General features: G+C 46.9%; 1 protein-coding gene across 2 annotated transcripts in view; it reads right to left on the minus strand.

Annotated features, from left to right (window-relative positions):
- CIMIP4 (ciliary microtubule inner protein 4) overlaps positions 1-20,741 on the minus strand; it is a 960,512-nt gene that overhangs the window by 172,394 nt on the left and 767,377 nt on the right. For both annotated transcript variants that reach the window (XM_069653007.1, XM_069653008.1), the window contains exon 6: positions 6,547-6,615. In XM_069653007.1, coding sequence (XP_069509108.1) covers positions 6,547-6,615 — 69 coding nt within the window. The remainder of the gene's footprint in view (positions 1-6,546; positions 6,616-20,741) is intronic.

A 20,741-nucleotide genomic window follows, 5' to 3' on the forward strand; every position in this document is an offset into this window, starting at 1 on the left:
ATAGGAATGGTAACATTTTTTTAAAAGGAAAGGCGTGCCACTCCCTCCTAGTGCCCAAGCCAACCGCTCCCATATTTCTTCGACCACTGCAGTAAAGCGCTCGGTGCATACCTTTTTACAATCCAATTCTGGTATGAAGAGAGGGTGCCTCTGCTGGGCTTCAACAAGTACACGCACGGAAATATTCCCCCACAAGTTCGCAACGCTTATAATCTATGCAGCGCATGGGCCTGAAAACAACTGGCTGGGGCACAAGCAATCTTCATTCACACCACAATGGATAGCTTCAAGGTGCCACACCTTACACATGAGGGCTGGTGGTTGAAGGGAGCCGTGTTTGATTGGCTGTAGCCACGCAGCACTGCAGCCAAGCGCTGCTGTAGCCAATCGTCTTAAAAGCATGGTGTTTGTTCACTGTACACAGTTCCTTTATGGCTGAACACAAAATACTAATGAAGGGAGGGCAGGACAGCCACAATTAGTGTGCGCGCTGATTGAAAGAATGTGCGCGGCTTCAGAATCAATGGTGCGCGGCCGCACAGCCGTGCACCTTACAGGGAACATTGGTCACTGCCTCGCTCCCCCTCGGCTGTTTCCATCGGGATCGACCGGGGCTTCTCCAGAAGCTTACCCGGGTTCTCCGATTTACTCTTCCCCGAGCCAGAGTGTTGGCTCGTGGTTGATGGCGTCGGTGGAAGCGCGCCCTGCCTGGCAGCCGAGGAGCCTGACCGTTCAGCGCTCACGGTGCCCGCTGACTCACGGTGCTTAGCCTTTTGTTGGGCCCCCGTCGCCAGGGCACCCTCAAAGGACTTAGAAGACCGCTCGGACCTCTTCTTCTTCTCACCTACCGCTGGGCTCTTCCCTTCCAGCCATTTGGTGAGGCAGATCCGCCGATCCTTCATGGTCCACTCCGACATGTTCTTGCAAAACGCACAGTCCTTCTCCACGTGCGTTTTGTCTTCGTAAAGGCAGTAGAGGCATCTAGAATGCTCGTCCTCCTTGAACACATTCTGCAATCCGCATCCAGGGCAGTTCCTGAACAGCTTGGATCCGGGCGTCGAGCTTCCTTTGTCCTGGGCCATGTCCACGGGGTAGGCCTCAAGGTCTTCTGGAATCCTCCAAGAAGCGTAACTCGACGAAAACTTCGCCCTTGAGGAGTGTAGAAAATTCTGAAATGGGTCCCCGTTGATCGGAAGTAGAAACGGTGGAGCTTGAGGCTCGATTGACCGAAAAAATTAGATTAAACTCTTTGAAAAAAATCGCAAAACGCAGTAAAAGCTCGAGAGCTACAGCACGAGGACTCCCAACACTTGAACGTGCGGTAAAAATCTGAAGATGGCTGCCAGAGGAGGGGCTTAGGTAGAGGGCAGTCATTGGCTGGGAGCAGTATGACCCAGAGACCAGTGATTGGTTACTAGTAGAAAGACAGTTCAGAAACGAGACTGAAACTGATTTTTTCTTTACCGAGATTCCCAGCCTGACGACGGGGAAAATTCATTAGCATGTGAATACATGCAAGACCCCATGCTGGAGAAAGTTATTAACAGGCTATGTTATTCGTCATTGATAGTAATGCTAGAATTTCCCTGAATAACCTGTGCCCCCTCCTCTTCCTCTGTGCTAGCTGTTCCTTCTGTGCTCCTCTGTTTCAAGGTGGTTGGTATGTTGCAATGGTGTGGGAGGAGTACTGGTGCTGCTGTCGCTAGCATGTTGATTAGTAATGCTCATTTAGGTCTGGCTAGCAAGCTTTGCTCAGTGCAAGAGTGAGTGGTTCTGGCGTCAGTTGCTTGTCATGCTTAACCCGCGAATTGTGCTCAATGCTCTGTTACAGCAGCAACCATTTTGATGAATGTTGCTTTAAAGGGCACTTTTGTTTCAATACTGCATGAACATTGATGTTGTTTTTTTCATTTGCAAGCAGAAATTGGGGGAAGATTTTGTTGACTGATGCTTGGTTACTTGTGTCCAGATGAAACACAGTGCTGTAAACCTGTGCTACTTTATTTTTTACAGGCTTTTGCAGGCCATACGATGCGTGGGTAAACATTGAGAAACATTTTTTATGACTATTGATGCAACATTATGCTCCCTCAGCCCAATCCACAAATGCCGAAAATGTTAGAGGGAGGCCCAACACATGGGAAGCATGACATCTCCTGGAAAATAAGTAAAACAGCTTGTGAGTGCAGAAGAGGCTCAGTCACTTTGAAAAAGCCATGGTTGTGTGTCTTGAGGATAGAATAGTAAAATATTGCTTGTAAGAGCTCCTGTGGTTTACCCAGCCTAGTACACTGATATTTTGTTCAGATACGTGCAGCATTTCTATGTATTCTTATAATTTTGGAAATGGAGCGGGCTGCCCCCTGAGGCATGGATAAACACTGACAAATATATGGCATGGAGGCTAATATGAGGGTGTGCCACCATTTAAACTGTGTACTATCCTACTGCGTATTACTATGGAACCTGGCATCAGCCGATTATGTACACGAGTGCACTGCCATGGGCTTTAAATATGCAGCATTGTGAGTTAGGCTCCAAAATAGAATGCACAATGTTAATGTACTGTAGTGGGTTCATAGGTGTATCAATACAGCCTGCACCCACAGGCATACAGCAGTCGAGTACGGCTTATAGCTAATAAGTGGCACTGTGCAGGCCTGTACAAGTAATGTATCTAGAGACACGCTACCCATGGGTCAATTCTGTCTAGGTAAAACATATCACTATGAATCCATGCTTTTCACAGGTTTTTGAACTGCATTGATATGTTTAAACCTGTGTTCTCTTCGTATTTATTCTACGAAAGAAACACTGGCAATTCTTTTTTGTAATAAACATTGCAACAGCCCCCTGCCCAACCCAAAGCTAGATCAATCAATAACATTAGAGGGACACCTGCAACACAGAGCAGAAGTATACAATATCCCTGAAAAAGTAGCAAATTAGTTGCAAGTGCATAGGATCAGCCATTTTGTAAAAACCAGGGTTACTGTGTGCGTTGGGCAAAGAGATGTCGAATGTTTCTTGCAAGAGCTCCTTTAGTTTACCCTGTCTAGTATGTGGGTATTTGTATCCACATGTGTGCTGATTTTATGTATACATTCTTATTATTTTGGAAAGGGAACAAGCCCTTCATGCAACATGCTTAAAGACTGTTAAATATTTGGCAAGAGGGCCATTCAGATGTGCGTGGGTAGGACACCATTCGAACCATAGGATTGTGTAGTGCTGTGGAGCGTGCCGCTTCATATGCAGGAGTGTACTATGCAAAGATTTAATATGCCGCATTCTACAGCTGGGCGTCAACACTGGATATACAAGATTGCAAAACCATCAGCAGTTAATGGGCGGTGTTATGAAGTCCGTTGCCAACTAGCATGTGCTTACAGTTCCATGCTTGGTTAATAGATGCACAGACATAGCCACAGCCAAGCTACAATTGTCACGTTTGCACAAGGGAAACAGAGTCTGTGCTTCTTTATTTTTCACAGGTTTTTGCACCTGTCGAATTAAACCAGTTGGCGCAGTTGAGCACCAACTATGGATTATGGGGTGCAGTACCACAAACTGCTCATAGATGGCACTGTGCCGTCTGGCATAGCTGCACACAAGCTAACCTCATGGTTCTGTTTCGTTTAACACTCTGAACATCAGGATGTGATTCTGTGCTTTCTTATTTGTCAAAGGCTTTTGCATCAGCCTGGTTGCAGATTTTTGTAGAATTGATGTCCACCTGTGTAGCTGTATGCAAACAGGCTCTCGAAAGCACATTTCAGTTCCTATATGTGTATGTATTAAGGGGCACACAATGTTCATTCCATTTGTTAATATCCACATGTGTCATGGCACGGTTTCTACATACACATTTATATCATAAAACACAAAAGTCGACTGAGCAGTTGTTTTCCTGTACACATTTGTCCACGGAACTCTAGTTTCATTGCAGAGCCATAGGAGATACTAGAATTTGGGGTCTGACTAGTGAAAGCCAAGTGATGAGCTACTGATCCATCCTAGCTTAACAAACCAAATCACATATTTATGTGTGCCTTGAGGGTCCTATGTGCACTGCTATGTTTACTGTGTGCCAGTTTTACAAACATGTTTACTCTCTGAATTGTAGTTTGTTTACATATTGCACAACCTGCTATGACAAGTTTAAATAAATGCTGGTTTCCAGCTGGTATCTTTTGTTGTACTCACGGCAGAAGAGTTACAATCTATAACATAATTAAACATTAGGGATATTAACGCCATCTTCACCCATGCAGAAAATGAGCAGCATGTGGTTGACAGCAGAGAGATTTTCACCTGCTCACAGTTTACATACAGAAACCTAAGAGAACATTGTGGGCAGGACCATTTGCAAATTCCAAAGACCCCTCCTTTGTCCTTCTCACTTACAATTGGATAGGACATTTGGCACAGCAACAGATAGCTATCCTTTGCATTTCTGTCGCTGCAGAAGATGATTTCCACTCGCGTGGTTTACCTGTGGCTAAGGGACAACATTTGATTAAAGAAAATCTAGTGAACTCCTTTGCCCAGCCTATAATCAAATCAAATCCTCCATAATAAAGCTGAATGGTCTATTAACCAACCCCCTTTAGCTTAAAGGCGTCAACGCCATGGCCTGGCCGCAATGTTTGGATTTTTAAAAACCAGCATTGGCAAAGGCAACAGTACCCTGGCTTTGTAAATGTAGAGGGTACCCACTAGACAAAAAGGCTAATCTGCTACATTTGCAAAGCCAGATCCATTGGCTTTGCACATGTTGTTTACATGTGGGTGTGCATTACCTTAGCCTCTGCAGTGAATACCAACCCCTGTATGTGAATTCCACCAGCTATTAATCCAGCATAACTGCCTACTTATTATCCTGTGGCACGCAGAATTGATCTGAGAAAAACCTGCAAATAGCCAGTAATATCAAGAGGAGGTAGTCTGCAAAGACTTAGTGGGATTGCGAGGCTGGGACCGGAGGACATAAGAAAAGAAGAGGACGTACCTTTTTTGACTTCTTCACAAGAAAGTTCTAAAGTGCCATAAATACATCTGAATGGAAAATATTTCTCTCTCTCTCTCTCTCTCTCTCTCTCTCTCTCTCTCTCTCTCTCTCTCTCCTCTCTCTCTCCCTAAGGGGACTATACATTGCACTATTTTAAGCATGTACAAAGGAAACTAAGAAGTAGTGAACTGTAAACGGAAATAAAACAAATCCCTGATGAGAGATTAAAATAAAGAATAATGTTAACTTAAAAAGCAGTCTCGCAATCCTCTCCAAAAGATTCTCCAGAGAGACCAAGTGCATTCTTCCACAAGGATGCAGAAAAGATGACTGAGGTGGTAAGGGCTGGGTCAGAGGGTTTCTGGAACATATATTATAGCTGCTATCCACTGAAAGGGTATGGGGCTACATTTGTCATGGGTTATTTTAGGGCTCAATTATTTACCAATAATCTCCATTACTTTGACTCCTCTTTTATTGCAGTGTCAACCATCCCCACATACACAATCCTGGTCATTAGTCGGCTTGGGTATTCTCAGGCAGATTGCATGCCGGAGAAAGTTCTAGCCCAGGAGAGGGAGGAGTTAAATGATTAGTGAATAGAGGCGGGGCGAAGTGAAAGTGTTTTCCCTTTTCCATTGTTATCAGGAAGGGCAATGATTGCCTGTCTCAGAAGGTTTCTTTTTACTTTAGGCAAGGAACATGAATGAGGCGGCAATTTCATTCATTCTGCAAGCATAAACACTCCACAATGCATGGAGAGAAACAGACTGAACTGAGTGAGTTGTTTTTTTATGGAGCACACAATGCAAATTGAATCTCTTTGGCCCTTAACAGGAATTGAATGTGTGAATACGGAGGTCAAAGGGAAAACGAGAACAGTCAAAACCATTACGTTTGTCACTATACGTCCAGTGAAGTCTCAAATACCAGAGTATAACTGATGCTATGAATAGAGGGCAGAAATAACATTGACACAATTACAAGTGGCAACAATAATTAACGTATTTAACACAAACCAGACACACACTTCAAACAGGCATAGACACCTGGGACTCATTCCCTTAAAATGACAGCAAAGGCAACCAATTGCAACCTATGCACACACAGATTGCTCCTCTATCTGCCAATCCACGTACCAGAAGCTGACAAAAAGAGGGAACAATGACACATCACTGGAGGGGAGTGGGGGGGTGGATAATCATGCACTTTTGCCATCTACCGCTATCCGCACTGCTAGGTGTCACTAATGAGCCGAAACCTAATCAATGTATTGTGCCCTTTCACAGGAACCATCAAATACCTTGAGGTACTCCACTTCCAACGATTTGAAAGTACTGGAGAATATTTGAGCAATTCCAGTAGATGTTTTCGGATGAAAATATATTCAAATTCGTTGTTAATGCTCGAAGGTTCTGCACATGTCTTCACACAAAGAGGCACTAAGTACCTCCCCAGCTGTGGGGTACTGACGTCCATTCCAGCAGCACTCACGCCTTCTGCCCCAGCTACACCTGCATCCTCAACGCACTCACCTCAATCTGGGGGGCTGGGCGGGTTCTTCCTTCTTCACACTCAGCATCCAGTAAATTCTCCATCTTTCTCTGAAAATGCAAAACAGGACATGAACATGCCGTATAAATTCTCTCTTTCGCTGAAAATTAATCCAAAACTTAAAATGAACCTGCCCTCTATCCTCCCCTCAGATTTCGACTCCCTCCCTTTCATGTTTAGTTTTTTTCTACAGCAAAGGCTCACATGCCAACCCAGAGGGAGCTAGACATGTAGCAACCCTACTTCTCAAGCAACCTCTTCTAGCAGAGTCAATGAAACATTGCTGGAGCACACGCAGGGACACAATGGCTGGCTCTCTGCAGTTGGATGTGGCTTGAAGGAAACATGTTTCACTTTTCTGTAACTAACTAGTCAAGCTCCTTAAAGTTTAGAAAACAGTTGGCGGGGGCAATGACAACCGAAAACATCACGAACAAAAGATCAAGAGTATTGAGTAGGAGGAACATTGGGATCAGAAAGAGGAAGCCATGTAATCTCTCCGTTGAAACAGCACAGCTAGAATACATCTAGATGAAAAATAAAAAAATAAAAAGATAAAGATATGTTGACAAATCCAATATGTTTGGTAGAGATATGCGGTGAATAAAGATTTGACAGATATTTGCAAACGCCCTCCTTTTCACATCACTTCCAAGCTATTCCCATCATATTCCTAGAGAGTACTTCAATGTGCCAGTTATTGCCATTAAAAACACTATTATTTGCATAATATGACGTATTAGTATCATTTACCAGGTACTACCAACGTAATATGTGGTGCTCACACAATTTCCAGGCTTTGTTATTAAGAGCCATCTAAGTGCTCATCATTTTGCAGGTATTTACCAACAAAAGCACAGACCTTGCACCACCGCCGGTCAATACCCAGGGACTCACACAAATAAACGCTGTTATAGGCGTTCCAGCTACATATGATCAGGTAACAAAAAAAAGGCAGGTTCCATGTTTTCCAATTAGCACACGAAGGCCAGATGTTAATATGTGCAGCTAGCACATTAGCCATGAATTCCATTAGCCCAGCTGGCCCATCAGTGCTGGATTCCATTAATATCAGTTACCACAGTGAGGAAAGATTTAATTATGCCCACTTACCACAGTAAGAGCAAATGCCAAAATGAGACGCTGGCACCATAAGGCCAGATTCCATTATGCTCTAGCACAGCGGGGATAGATTCCATAGGTCTGGTTAGCATTAAAGGCCACATTCTATTATCCCACCTAGGGTGGGGGCTAGCTGCATAAACAGGCGCCCCGCCACACCTGAGACCCTGGCCTCACAACCCTATGTGGCGGAGCATGGAGGCACTCACAACACGGAACGTGCAGGAAAGTCAGTAGGCAGCAAGGGCTGCGCAACTCCTGGACCTTGGTGCAATTAGGAGCGAGACCTGGTAGGTGGATGTGGCTGAGGTAATGCAGAGATGCCAGGGCATGCTGTCACTGCACTCCCCGTCCCCCATATACTGCCCACTTATCTGGAGCGGCTGCTTTGCACAGCAAGGCTACGGACGGCAGAGTGCACCAAAGGCCGCGGAAACAGGAGTCGGGTGGCGGGGGGAGTCCAATAACGTAATTCCCTCTCACCTCTTTCCCGCGTCTTCTGTGGGAGAAGGGATAGGACCTTCTATGTCCCTGGACTCAATGTGTGTGCCGAACCGGCCCCCACTTTGCTGCCTTTGATTGGACAACATTTTAACTGCCAGTAGGAATTGGCAAAATGTAGAGCAATAAGGATACAGAATAATAATGCAGTAGTTCCTTATGCAAATGCACACACCTCTCCTAAAGTACTACATTTCCATAACGTGAAAGAGGTGCCACCTGCCAGCCAAAACTAAAAAGGAATCTGAATCGACTCTCCTTCTCATGGCAATTAAGTGATATACATAGAGGTCCAAAATACAGTAAAGCCTAATAATGACATTACTAGATTCACGTGTTTGTTTATGGTATAAAATTTAGGAGTACTATTCGTAAATTAATCTGTCTGTTGGGCGATCCAACTGAATTGAGCTATACATAATTCTAATTGTCACTAGTTCGTAAAAGTCGTTACTCATGGCTGATGGGGATCGAGTTTGGTTAAGGAAAGTAAATAATGAAAGATGTACGATGTACAATTATCGATTAGATCTTTATGTTCAAGTTATGGAATTTCTTTCCAGGTCCCTGGTTATCTTTGAATGACAGTTCCAACTCCTAATCAGGGTCTTCTGAGCCTTTTATCCTTCTGAGAGAGGTACATTGAGTGCCATTGATTCTAGATGAAAATGCCATGCCGGTGTCCATAATCTATTGGGGGGATAATGGGCCCAACACCAATTTGGCAATGGGGTAAAGAAAGTGGCAGTAAATCCGTTGCTGTTACTTATTTAGTTGCTAATGGATGGTGTGTGACTGCAAATTCGAAACTTGGTGGTAAAAGGTTGGAGGTATCTCTTCCATCTTACCTCCCAAAAATTGAGGATTTAGTAAAGGGGGAATTACACCAGTGGTAAATCCTCTTAGTCCCCAATAGAGCCCTGTGGACTCCACAAAATGGGGATTAACTCCTCCATAGCACTATTCATAATTTGATGGATTCTGCCAGATTGTAAATTGAAATAAAAGATACATCAAAACTGTCTGTGTTACCAGTGAAATTCCATTGCAACGAGGGCCAAAATCTCTTACCAGATAGTTAGAAGTAGTTAATAGAATTACCTATTGTTCATCATTTTACAGAAGGGGCCAAACCATATAATAAAAGCAGTCAAATCCATATTGAACTGCAGTGAACAGATCGCCTTACATTTGGCTGCTTACCACAGCAGAAGCAATCCCTGCAGCTATTTTAAATCTAATCAGGATGCAATACTGAAGCATTGGATTTACAGTATCAATATTTCTACACCAAGTTAATTTGACCATTGGAATTGAGCGGCCATTGCACAGTAAACGATTGTCAAGATTGAATAACTAAAGGTATGAAGCCACATTGTTGTACTCACCTTCCATTGAAGTCTATTGTACATTAGCACTCTGGGAGATCCCCAGAGCCAATGAAAATGCTCGGAATGCGGGCTATGTTCACAAAGGTAAGCCTGAATTTCGAGCACTTTCATGAAGTGTCGGGTACTTCCCTTCCCCGCTCCTCCTTCCCACTCACGTTAGCACCCTTGTAGTTTTCTACACGGGTGCTAATGGTGTCTTATTTTCCCCTCAACAACAAAAAAACTTGCCTTTCCTCCGCTGCACCGGACTGCAGTGTTGTTGTTCGACAGTCCGATGAAAACGGACTGCAGCTTTCAGTAGCACTCTCCGGTCCAGTTGAAGCCGCAGGAAAGCCACGCGTTTCTTTTTTTTTTTAAGTATTAAAAAAATATATATATATATACTTCAGCAACTGTGTAGAAAGTTACAGGGTGCTAAAGGCAATGGGGGTCATTCCGAGTTGGGTGGTAAGGGAAAAACGATGCCGGTAAAGGACTACCGGCATCGTTTCCCGTTATGGCCCATTCTGACCCACCAGACCGTTATTTACGGCGCCGTAAAGTACGAGGCCGTAAATAGGGGTTTTGTGACGCGCGCCCGACACGCCATGCCGGAATTAGCGGCATGGCGTAAACCGGAGCTGATCCCAAGTAAAGCGGACATGGAAAAAACGGCCTCCACAAGACCGCAAAGTACCTTACGGCCATGGAGTAAATACCGGCATCGCCGAGAAGGTGTAAAGAACCCTGAGCAGTGTTTGCAAGAGGAACAGGTGCCCTCAATCAGCACAGGTGGAGGCAATGGGGTCTGGCACAGCACAAAAGGAGCACACCCACACACCACACCCCCTCCCACATCAAGATGATACCAATTGTAGCAGCATTCCTGGAGCTGGAGGCCCTGCTTGCAAGGCAGCAACTACAACAACAGCAACAACAACCACAGCCCCCACCACAGAGGATACACAGGAGGAGAAGGAGGGTGAGACAGGCCCAGCATGCCCTACCGGTGCAGCCACCATCACCACGCCGGCAGCCCCAAATCCCCCGCATCAGAGCCACCCCCTTCAACCTCACACTAGAGCAGATCCACACCCTGTACCAGCTTGACCGGGACACCATTACCACCATAGTGGACCTGATACATGACGATATAGTGAGCCGCATAGAAATCAGCACTGCCATCCCCCCTCTACTGAAGGTAGTGTCTGTGCTCCACTTCCTTGCCACAGGCACCTACCAGCATACAGTGGGGCACATGCATGGCATTTCACAGCCCATATTTTCCCGGATACTCAACCAAGTGCTGGATGCCCTCCTCAACCACACAAGGGACTACATATCCCTACCCCGGACTCCTCAGGAGATATATGACACCAAAGTTGCCTTCCATGCACTGGCAGGCATGCCAAATTGCATAGGTGCCCTCGACTGCACCCACGTTGAATTGGTGGTCCCGCATGCCATGATGGTGCCGTATCGCAACCGCAAACAATACCACTCCATCAACATCCAGATGGTGTGTAATGCCAGTAAAGCCATCACACATTGCAATGCCCGATACCCCAGATCAACTCATGACTCCTTGGTCCTGCGGAACTCAACACTACCACGCTACATGGAGCGACATGCTGGACGACGTGCCTGGCTGCTTGGTGAGTAACCTGAATGGGCCATGGCAGTGCATTGGGGCTGTGTGTATGTTGTCTGCATACTCCACCTGGGTGGGAAAGGGGGGGAGGGGGAGATGCATACTCCACCTGGGTGGGAAACGGTGGGAGATGCATACACCACCTGGGTGGGAAAGGGGGGGGGATGCATACTCCACCTGGGTGGGAATGTTCACGCCAGTGCACGATGTTCACCTCACAGCACACTGTGCCCCAAGGCAAGTGACACGGCACATGAGCACATAACCACACAGTGATGAATTCGAGCTGACACCTAACACTACATGACTAACAGGAAACCTGGCCAGATACCACAACACATGCACCACTCATCGACGGCCCTTACACACCGTAGGGGCATCCTGCACCATGCAGTGCAATAGCACCATGTCGCTGACTCCTGCATCTCAACACACAGGACAGTCATCCCTGGGAGTGCATAGAAGTGAGTCTAACAGGGATTCTACAGCGTGTCACTGGTCCTGCACCCCCATAGGATTGCTGCAAGTCACCATGGTAGGGATCCGTGCAGAATGACAAGTATGCTACCAACTACAGCCAACACCCCCTTTCACCAAGTCTCGCGCAAGACATCAATGAATGCAGTAAAACACTGCTGCATGCATATACGATGCACATGCAACAAGACATGAGTGCACACCATGACCCATCAGGGAGAAGCTACCCACTCCATCATTCCATTGCACATGACACATAGCCGGGCCAGTAATGGGGTGACTGTATCCTGGGACATGTGTGTATGGCCAGTAATCACCTGCGGCCATGTAAGACTAGTACAATTCTCCACCATGAATGCACAAACACTTACCTTCATTCCACTCTCATGCAGGTGATGCTGGCTACCCTTTGAAGTCGTGGCTCATGACCCCGGTCCGCAACCCACAGAACAGGCACGAGGAGGACTACAATAGATCCCATACCCGTACACGGGTGGTGATAGAGCAGACATTCGGCCTGTTGAAGGCAAGATTTCGTTGCCTCAGCCGGTCGGGTGGGGCACTCATCTACAGCCACGAGAAGGTGTCCAAGATCACCATGGCATGTGTAATGATGCACAACATGTGCATCCGTCGGAACGTGCCACTGCCCCCTGACGTGGAACTGCTACCACCAGATGATGATGAGGGGGAGGAGGAAGGAATGGCAGGACAGCATCACGGTGCCGATGCACAGGAGGGACGTTCCGTGCGGCAATCATTGATCGGACAATATTTCTGACTCACAAGTCAGCTGAGGGTGTGAGGTTGACAGGACATTGGACACTGGGTGTGGGGATACATGTACACCATGCACTGTGCGACATTAAAAGACACATGCACAATGATCAATGTCCACTCTGTTTTCTAGGGATGATCAACCAGTAGAATAATAATGTAGAAACGTGTACAACAGAACCTCCACCCTCACCTCCTCCCACTCCCCCCAACTCCCACACACACCATCACCCCCCTTCACCGCCCCCACAACAACCCCACAATAGTCCCATCAGTGCAACATAGGCCGCATGTGTACTCCCAGAGCCAGGGGGATCCATGTCGTGGCGGCGCAATGTACGCAGTGACCGACGGACAGGGCTGGTCTGCGTGGAGGAGCTTTGGGAGGGTGGGTACTCCCACTGGGGCTGTGGTCTGGGGGGTGCTGCCTCCAGGGCATCTGCGATCCGGCCCAGCACCTCACAGAGCCGGTTTGTGCTCGCAGTGATCACCTCACCCAGAGCCTGAAGGTCATTGTGCCACTCCAACCTTGATTCGCAGTTGTCCCGGATGAACTCCTCAATCAGGCCCGTGAGGTGCTGGGAGCGCACTGCATCCATGGCCGGTGTGGCCGATGTGCTTGGCAGGCTTGGTATTGAGCCTGCAGCCCTTTCGGGACTTTCTGCAGGGGAAGTGGATCCAGGACAGGCAGGTGGTACTCCTTGGCCTGTGAGCCCTGGGTGTCACTCTCCCCGGAGTCGCTGTGTGCCACCTGGCTGTATGATGGAGTGTCTGGGCTATGTCCAATGTCATTGGGGTTCTCCACGTTGGCCACGGAAATTGATGTGGGGCTGTCTGGCACATCGAGGAGGCACATGGCAGCATTCTCCCCTACCACACTGGACTCCTCAGAGTGCACCGTGGGGCATGTGTCCGGCGGCACTGCAGACATGGGTAGGGGTGCGGGTGGGGGTTGTGCACCCTCCATGGGGGTTGCTGGAGCAGGTGGTGTTGCATGTGTTTTCTTCCTGCTTGCAGTTATACGGTGTCCCCTGGCTCTGCCCCTGGAGGTACTGGCCCGGGTGGCTTCCTGGTCCTCACTTTCATGCCCGCTGCCTGTGGGGGCGAAGAGAGAGACGGCATGAGCAATGATTTGGGGGTCAGCATTTCTTCAAGCCTATGGTATCACAATGGGATTGCAGCGTTTTGTTGACATTTGGGTGGTGAGTGGGACAGTGATCTGGGCTTGGATGGACAATGCATGCAGAAGTCTGGGTCACTCATGTTGGCGGAGTACTGTGGTGACTCACATTGACAGCCTTTGTGTGGTATGGCCAATATGGGTTGCAGCCTTGCACCTGACATCAGCCTGGGTCCCACTTGTTACGACGTGATTTCATTGGGGGGAGGGGTTTTCCCATACATGATGTGACAGCTTGCCCAGCCCTTGGCGGTGCCTTACATTGGGAATGCATTTACTGTCTTGACTCATGACACTCGCCTCCATCAGCGGATGACGGAGCGCCGCACTCCATTTCGCCAACCCCTTCTATGGCTTCTGTGCCCATCATGTCCGCACACGTTTGCTCCCAGGGCATCATTCTGATGGGAGAAGCTGGGCCTCCTCCTGTCTCCAGGGCCTGACTTCGGTTGGCCGATAGGATGGCCCGCACCCTGAGACGGAGGTCATCCCACTGTTTCCTGCAGTCCTTCGTGGTGCGGGGGTGTTTCCTACGGCGCTCACCCTCTGTGCAACCAAGTCCCAGATCTCCTTCTTCCTGACGACGGTGGGCCTACCCATGTCACTGCTGAATACTATCTCTGCATGTTCGTGCACAGTGTCCACCAGGACCTGGAGCTCGTCCTGTGTAAAGCTCTCCTTCCTTATGCGGGCGGCACCCTTTTTCAGTGCTTTCGGCATGATGCTGGTCTCTAATGGCTATTTTTCTGATCCAAATATGCTTCTGGGTCCTGTATGAAGAGGATGGCAATGGATTGTGTTTTTAAAGATGGCCACCGCGCTCCTTCCCGTTCCTGTGCGATGACGTAATTTCCGTATCCGTTAATTAGCGGTGACCGTAAATTACGGTCACCGCTAATTACGGACGGCGAAGCTTCGATGGCGGTGTTGTAAAGAACATCTCGCTTCATGCCGCTAAGGGGTTTAACGGGCCCTTTAGCGGTATGCCGCTAGGGGATTTACCGGCATGGCGGATAGCTCTTGCCCGCGAGGTCGGAATAGCCTGTAAATAGCGGCGTGGTACCAGATCGGACTCGCTCTTTCGGCCATACCGGTAAAAACCAATACTTACCGCCAACCTCGGAATGAGGCCCAATATGCTTCTTTGTGGCGGGCCGACCCTTTTGGAAACGGCACTGCCGCCCTCGTTAAGGGACTTAACTTGGGCGGCGGGCTGTTACCAACAGGGTCGGCCCGCCGTCTTGGGGCATATTGACTCAATATACTAGACAAAACCCAAAAGTCATAACTCCTCGCTCCAACGTCAACGCAATGAAATTTGAAGTCATATTTCACTGCGGTGACTGCACACAGACACAAACACACCCTCTGCCCCTTAACCTGTTGCTGGAAGCAAACACGTGTTTGTTCCCTCCTCAAGCTGCTCCCTGTCGACTCCTCACAGCGCCCCAGGGCGTGGGAAAATAGGAAGTGGTGGCCCTCCTAGAGCAAAGGACCCTAACTTTGCTCTACGACCGTTGAAATGGTTGAAAGACACCTATATTTTACCTAGTTTACTATTGGCCAAGGGGAAATATCCGGGGTTCAGAGACACATCGTAGACAACCCCGCTTCGCTCTCGTCTATCAGATGTGAACCCCTCTGTGAAATATTCCCCCGTAGTTGACAGTCACACATATACAGTTCTACATGTTGTACATTTCTTTCTCACCCAGAGTCAAATATCACTAGCCAATAGCTAGTGGCGAGTACACATTTTAGCCCTGATTTAAAGTATAGGTCAGGATGCTTGTTCTGCATCACATGTTCAGATATATGTCTTGAGTTCATCTTCAAGACATTTTAGAAGTGAAATGCAAGACACGTGTTAGTTCATTTTTCCCAAATTCATTAAACCGTAAACAACAATAATAAACACTTTTATGATAACTTACAAATGTAAGTAGCAATACTTGATTTGGAATTCATATAAGGACAGTCGGCGTGATGGTGATCGGGAAATACGTTTTCTTTGTACCACTGAATAACGCATTAATAGTGTCACAAAATGCCAAGACCTGTAGTAGCAAATCATTATCACTATTCTTTTTATTTTCCAATTTAGGTATCAACTTAAAAAAATGAAATCACTCCTTTAAAAGACGTTGTGTTCAAGACACTGACTAGAAAGGTAAACATGTTCAGTGATTGTATCTCTCAATAAAACTGTCTTTTCGGACAGCACAAGTCTGCACTACAGCGTCAACTTTCGGTGAGAAGGGAAAAAGAACAGCTATAACCTGGAAATGATAAATTCCACCAAAATATATATTTATTTTTCATACATTTCAGACAGTTATGATTTAACTTCAGTCATTAAAGGGCGGTTGACACACTTTTTATGTTGACTTCTGAAACATTTCACGTGAGTGTACCTGATTTGTGAAATTTCTAGGTGTGAACTATGTGACAGGGTCAGCAACCTGGCCCTGTCAAGAGGGGAAAGGGACCCCTCTCAACCTGGGGCGGGAGGCCTACCACACAGGTTCCCTGAGCCAGTCTTGTCCCAGGGCCGATTGTGGGAGTTTGGAGGGCCCTAGTCGCTGTCCCTTCTACTTGTTCCTGTATGAATTTGTTGAGTACCATTATTGCTAGCTCAATACTTGTGCAGGATGCAGGCCATTCTTTTTCGCTTTGACCCGTAGAGCCACTTTGCCCAATCGACCTGGCGATGTGGGTGGGAGTGAGCAACCCAACTGGGAGAGAGCTGTTGAGGAACTATTTGACTGCAGACCAATCCACACATCAAACAGGCCATTCAAGCACATTACGTGACATGGACATGAAGGTGAGACTGATCATACATTCCACCGGATGCAGACTGCAGAGTGATCCGCATATCAAACCAATAAATCAGATGCTCTGCTCAGTCCTGGTGAAAACTTTGAAATTGACTGTATTTTGAGCTGGGCTGCCATTACCAAACGCTAGCGGACCTGCATAAGAAAAGGGGTGGATCTTAAAGCCCGTTATATGGGTTCACATACCTGTAGCCCAGTCCCTGGAATGAAGGAAGCCAGATGTTGGCCCAGGGGGAACCAGCGGAGAGAGAGAATTAATCAAAGGGGATGGGGAATCAGGAAAGTGTGGGTTGTTCTAGCAGAGTAAGGGAGAAGCAGAAGGACCAAGAGAATAGGCAGGGCAAGGACAGTGTAGGAAAGCATGGAGAATTGTCAAGTTCGTATGTAAGGTGAGATATTGTTTGCTACGAGAGTGGTACTTGGGTGTGAAGGTTTGTACAAGCGGAGTGAGTGAAATTAAGGGTGTGTAGGGTGAGTGATGGAGAAGGGTGGCAGAGTGATAAGAAAGTGACTGTGGAGAAAGCGTGGGTGAAGTGGATTGGTGTGGAGAGGATTGCAGTAGGAGAGTAATGCAGAGAATAGTTGTAAAGTGGGAGGAACAGTAGTGGGAAAGTAGTAGAAAGTAGAAAGTAGTGGGGAGGAGAGAGTAATAGAGTGGAGGAAGGAGAGTGGAGTGGGAGGAGATAGTAGTAGTGGGTAGTGGAAGAGGAAAAAGGGGTGAGCAGTGGAGAGAGTAAGATCAAAGGGTGGAGGAAGGTGATAGAGAGAGAGAGGAACATCTGATGGACAAAAGAGAGAATGTGAGGGGAGAGGCAGTGGGAAGAAGAAAAGGTAGGAAAGTAGGGAGGGGATAGGAGTGTAAGCGCATGAGAGGAAAGGGAAGTCAATCTTGGGTATTTGAAAGACATTTAACCCAGTTGTGAACCCATTCTCATTTCTGTGGGACCCATGGATAAGACCCTACAAAGTCCCAGAGGCAGATAGAGGAAGAGGGCATTTGCCTTTAGGCCAACACAACCAGGTATAATTTAATTAGATATCATGGGTTACTGATCTCAAGGAGAAGGGGGGGGAGAGAGAGAGGAAGAGAGAGAGAGAGAGAGAGAGAGAGAGAGGGAGAGAGAGGGAAAGAGAAAAAGAAAGAGTGAGAGAGAGAGAGAGAGAGAGAGAGAGAGAGAGAGAGAGAGAGAGAGAGAGAGAGAGAGAGAGAGAGAGAGAGAGAGAGAGAGACAGAGAGAGAGAGAGATTAGTAAACTGCCAGGTCTGTTGTACATAAGGTGGGGAGATGTTTCAATTCTAGACACTATTATGTTTGGTGAGGAAGTAGTGAAAGAAAGAGGCAATGAGAATGGGGTCCTTTGGTATGCTCTGAGAAATCATTTCCTTTCTGTAACCAATTTTTTCATAAGGACAATATGAATGTGAACCCTATCCAAAATGGGAGAAAAAGGTCTGCAACAGTGATTGGTGCATTATTCCCCAATGAGGCATATTGGCATTTTGATGAGGGTTCCGAACTGCCTTTCATCCAAGTTACTGAAGGAAGAAGGTCCTAGTGTTGATTTGGGCTCCCTCCTTGGGCCCAGTTTGGAAGATATAAGGAGAACCAGTGAAGTACTTCATGGGACAGGTTGGAGACTCAACTGGTGGGAGATAACTAGATGTATTAGGTTGGTTCATTTAAAAAAAAAAGCAGTTTGAAATCTGTATGAGAAGTGAGAGATCGTGGTTGCTAAAGGCAATTAAACTGAGGAAGACACAGAACTGTTTAAGAGTGACTCTGAAAATAATATACATTCTTAAGAAGAAATTGTTACTCGCTGGTTCACAGTCAACTAACTATGTGTGTAGCGCAAATTCTTCAGTTTATCCAGCCCATGTATTGGAGTGCGGCGTGGTGGCGTCCGCATATGTGATGTGGCGCGCCTCCCTAGTTGCGAGTAGTTGTCGGATCTTCTATCTGTGTGCGAGGAACCTGTGCGCTCAAGAGGAAGAGAAGGCAGAGCGAGCGTTACTCAGTGCGATGCTAGACTAAGGAACCCAAGAACATAGACGCACACACAAACTGGAAGCTTGGGGAAACTTGTTTTATAATCAGTGATCCACGTTACGAGCTAATCCAGCCTCCGAAGACATCTGCTTAGCAACGCACAAAGTGCCTAAGCAAACTCTTGCAGGAGGACTCGAACGAAGAAACTTAAACTGAAAGCGCACACATTAAGGAATGTTCAATTATGCGAAAAGAAGGAATACAAAACTTAGCAAATCACGTAGTCGAGTTGTAAACGTTCATGTACAGAACAAAAATATTAATAGTTAGGGGTTAGTCTAGTTCAGTTAAAGTATAAATAATAGTTCATGGACAACCCTTTACAGAAAACGGAATTAGCGATTCAAGCTTCCAAGTATCGGCAGAGATTAGACGGTATGGAGAAGTTTGGAGGGATTAGTTAAAAGGATTATAATTTTGAACCATATGTTTAGGAGAGGTGAGAAGATAATCTCTTGTGGGCTATTGTTTCAGATTTCAATCCAAAGAAGAAGGCATAGTAGGAAGATTTCTGATGTTCCAGTGAAATTTGTTCTTTTGTATTTTATCCACTTCCCCTTTCTCACCCAGGAACCTGTCACACAACTGCAAATCTACTCATCTGTGAGCAGGTATCCTGGAAGGGGCTGCGGGGTCAGCAACTCCTGCAGGCTTCGACGACTGGGACCTTACAGGATGAAAGGCCCACATCGACCGCCTGAATAAGTTGATATGGATCCCGGGGAGGCTACATTATGGACAATTGATTGGGGAGTTGAGGTTACCGTTGAGAGCCTCTGTCACAACTTTTAACACAAATCGGAAAAAGGATACAGACTTATAAAGGATACAAGGTCAGCATCTACTTTCGGGAGCCCCTTCACTCTGGGATATCTTGGACTGTCACCAAGATGGTTCTTGAATATCTTGATCGCAATGTACATAAGACTTTCCCCCCAAGAGCGCAGCCTGTAGAAAGTACACTAAAACTAACAGGCCAGGGGCTTGAGTGAAAAGGCAGGCGCAGCGACAACAGAGCTAGGGAAACAAAGAGAAATGATAGTTCAGGATAGCAGTCAAAGAGCTACCAAAGTGCAGTGTTAGCCCACCCGTAATCAACCCTCTCTTACCTGCTTAGCCAGAAAGGAAGTCCAGTGTACCTATGGAAGTTCAGCAGGGTGATGACCAGATGAGGAAGGAAGAAAGTCTCAAATGAATGAAGTCTGTGCAATGATCCACCTAACCCGAACGGCACCAGGGCGCAACTAAATGTAGTCCAAAAAAAATCCCCAAGAATAACAGCAAAGCGTCCCCACGTGAGAAATAGCCAATCCAAGAAGTGACCACGATAAACAGAAAGCGTCCGTTTAATCACTTCAGCATGTAGAGCGTTGTTTTCATGTGATGCAGGCAGCTTTGTTGAGCAATCCAAAAATATAATACGTGTTAGTAAAGGAAGTCAGAAAACCCATGCAGGAATAGTAGCCAGTGGAGAGAAAGAAACGTAAACAGAAGTCTAGTTTAGGTTTTCCTTAATAACCTGCCATGCGTTACACTGGAGGTTAGCAAGGTCCAAACGCCACAACAAATGGGAGCAGGAGGAACACAAATCCGTTTAGAATGCCAAAAGTTTGATTACCAAGGGGAACAGCCGAGGGGTCTGGAGCCAGAAATCGTAGGGAAAAACATTGGGAAAGGTCCTTGGAGTAAAGCCGGGTCTGTAATAACACAGGAATCAGGATAACAGGAATTCGAGCACTCAAACTGATTACTCAGTTTTAGGAGCACCCGTTACAGGGACAAGCCGTGCTAAGTACTGGCATCTGGTCCAAAACGCGAGGCACGTTGCGGATGGATCACGTGATCGCGAACAGATGGCATTCTGGACCTTGTAGTGCGGCGTGTCCCCCGGGCTGTAAACAGTCGCCAGGGCAGTTTCCACCTGGAAAGAAACGCCCGCGGGCTTCCGGAAACTGGGGTGCGGGGCATGACAGCCTCCCGGAAAGAGGCTCAAGAGTTTACAGAGAAAGTTGAGGGTATTAAGGGTAAAAAAACAGGGTTATCTGGGGAAGTACAGGTGGAAAAAATGGGTGCAGGAAGTAGTAATCTGCCAGAATTAATTCTAGAAACTTCAGAGATAGAACGGAAAGGTGTTGTAAGGACACGTCCACAATTTGCAGGGGTTCCTTGGTTGTCAGTTCCTTTAGCTCCTCCTGAGCGCTTTTGGGG

Source organism: Ambystoma mexicanum, chromosome 3q, assembly GCF_040938575.1.
Source record: "Ambystoma mexicanum isolate Mex_15411 chromosome 3q, UKY_AmexF1_1, whole genome shotgun sequence".
Classification (NCBI taxonomy): domain Eukaryota; kingdom Metazoa; phylum Chordata; class Amphibia; order Caudata; family Ambystomatidae; genus Ambystoma; species Ambystoma mexicanum.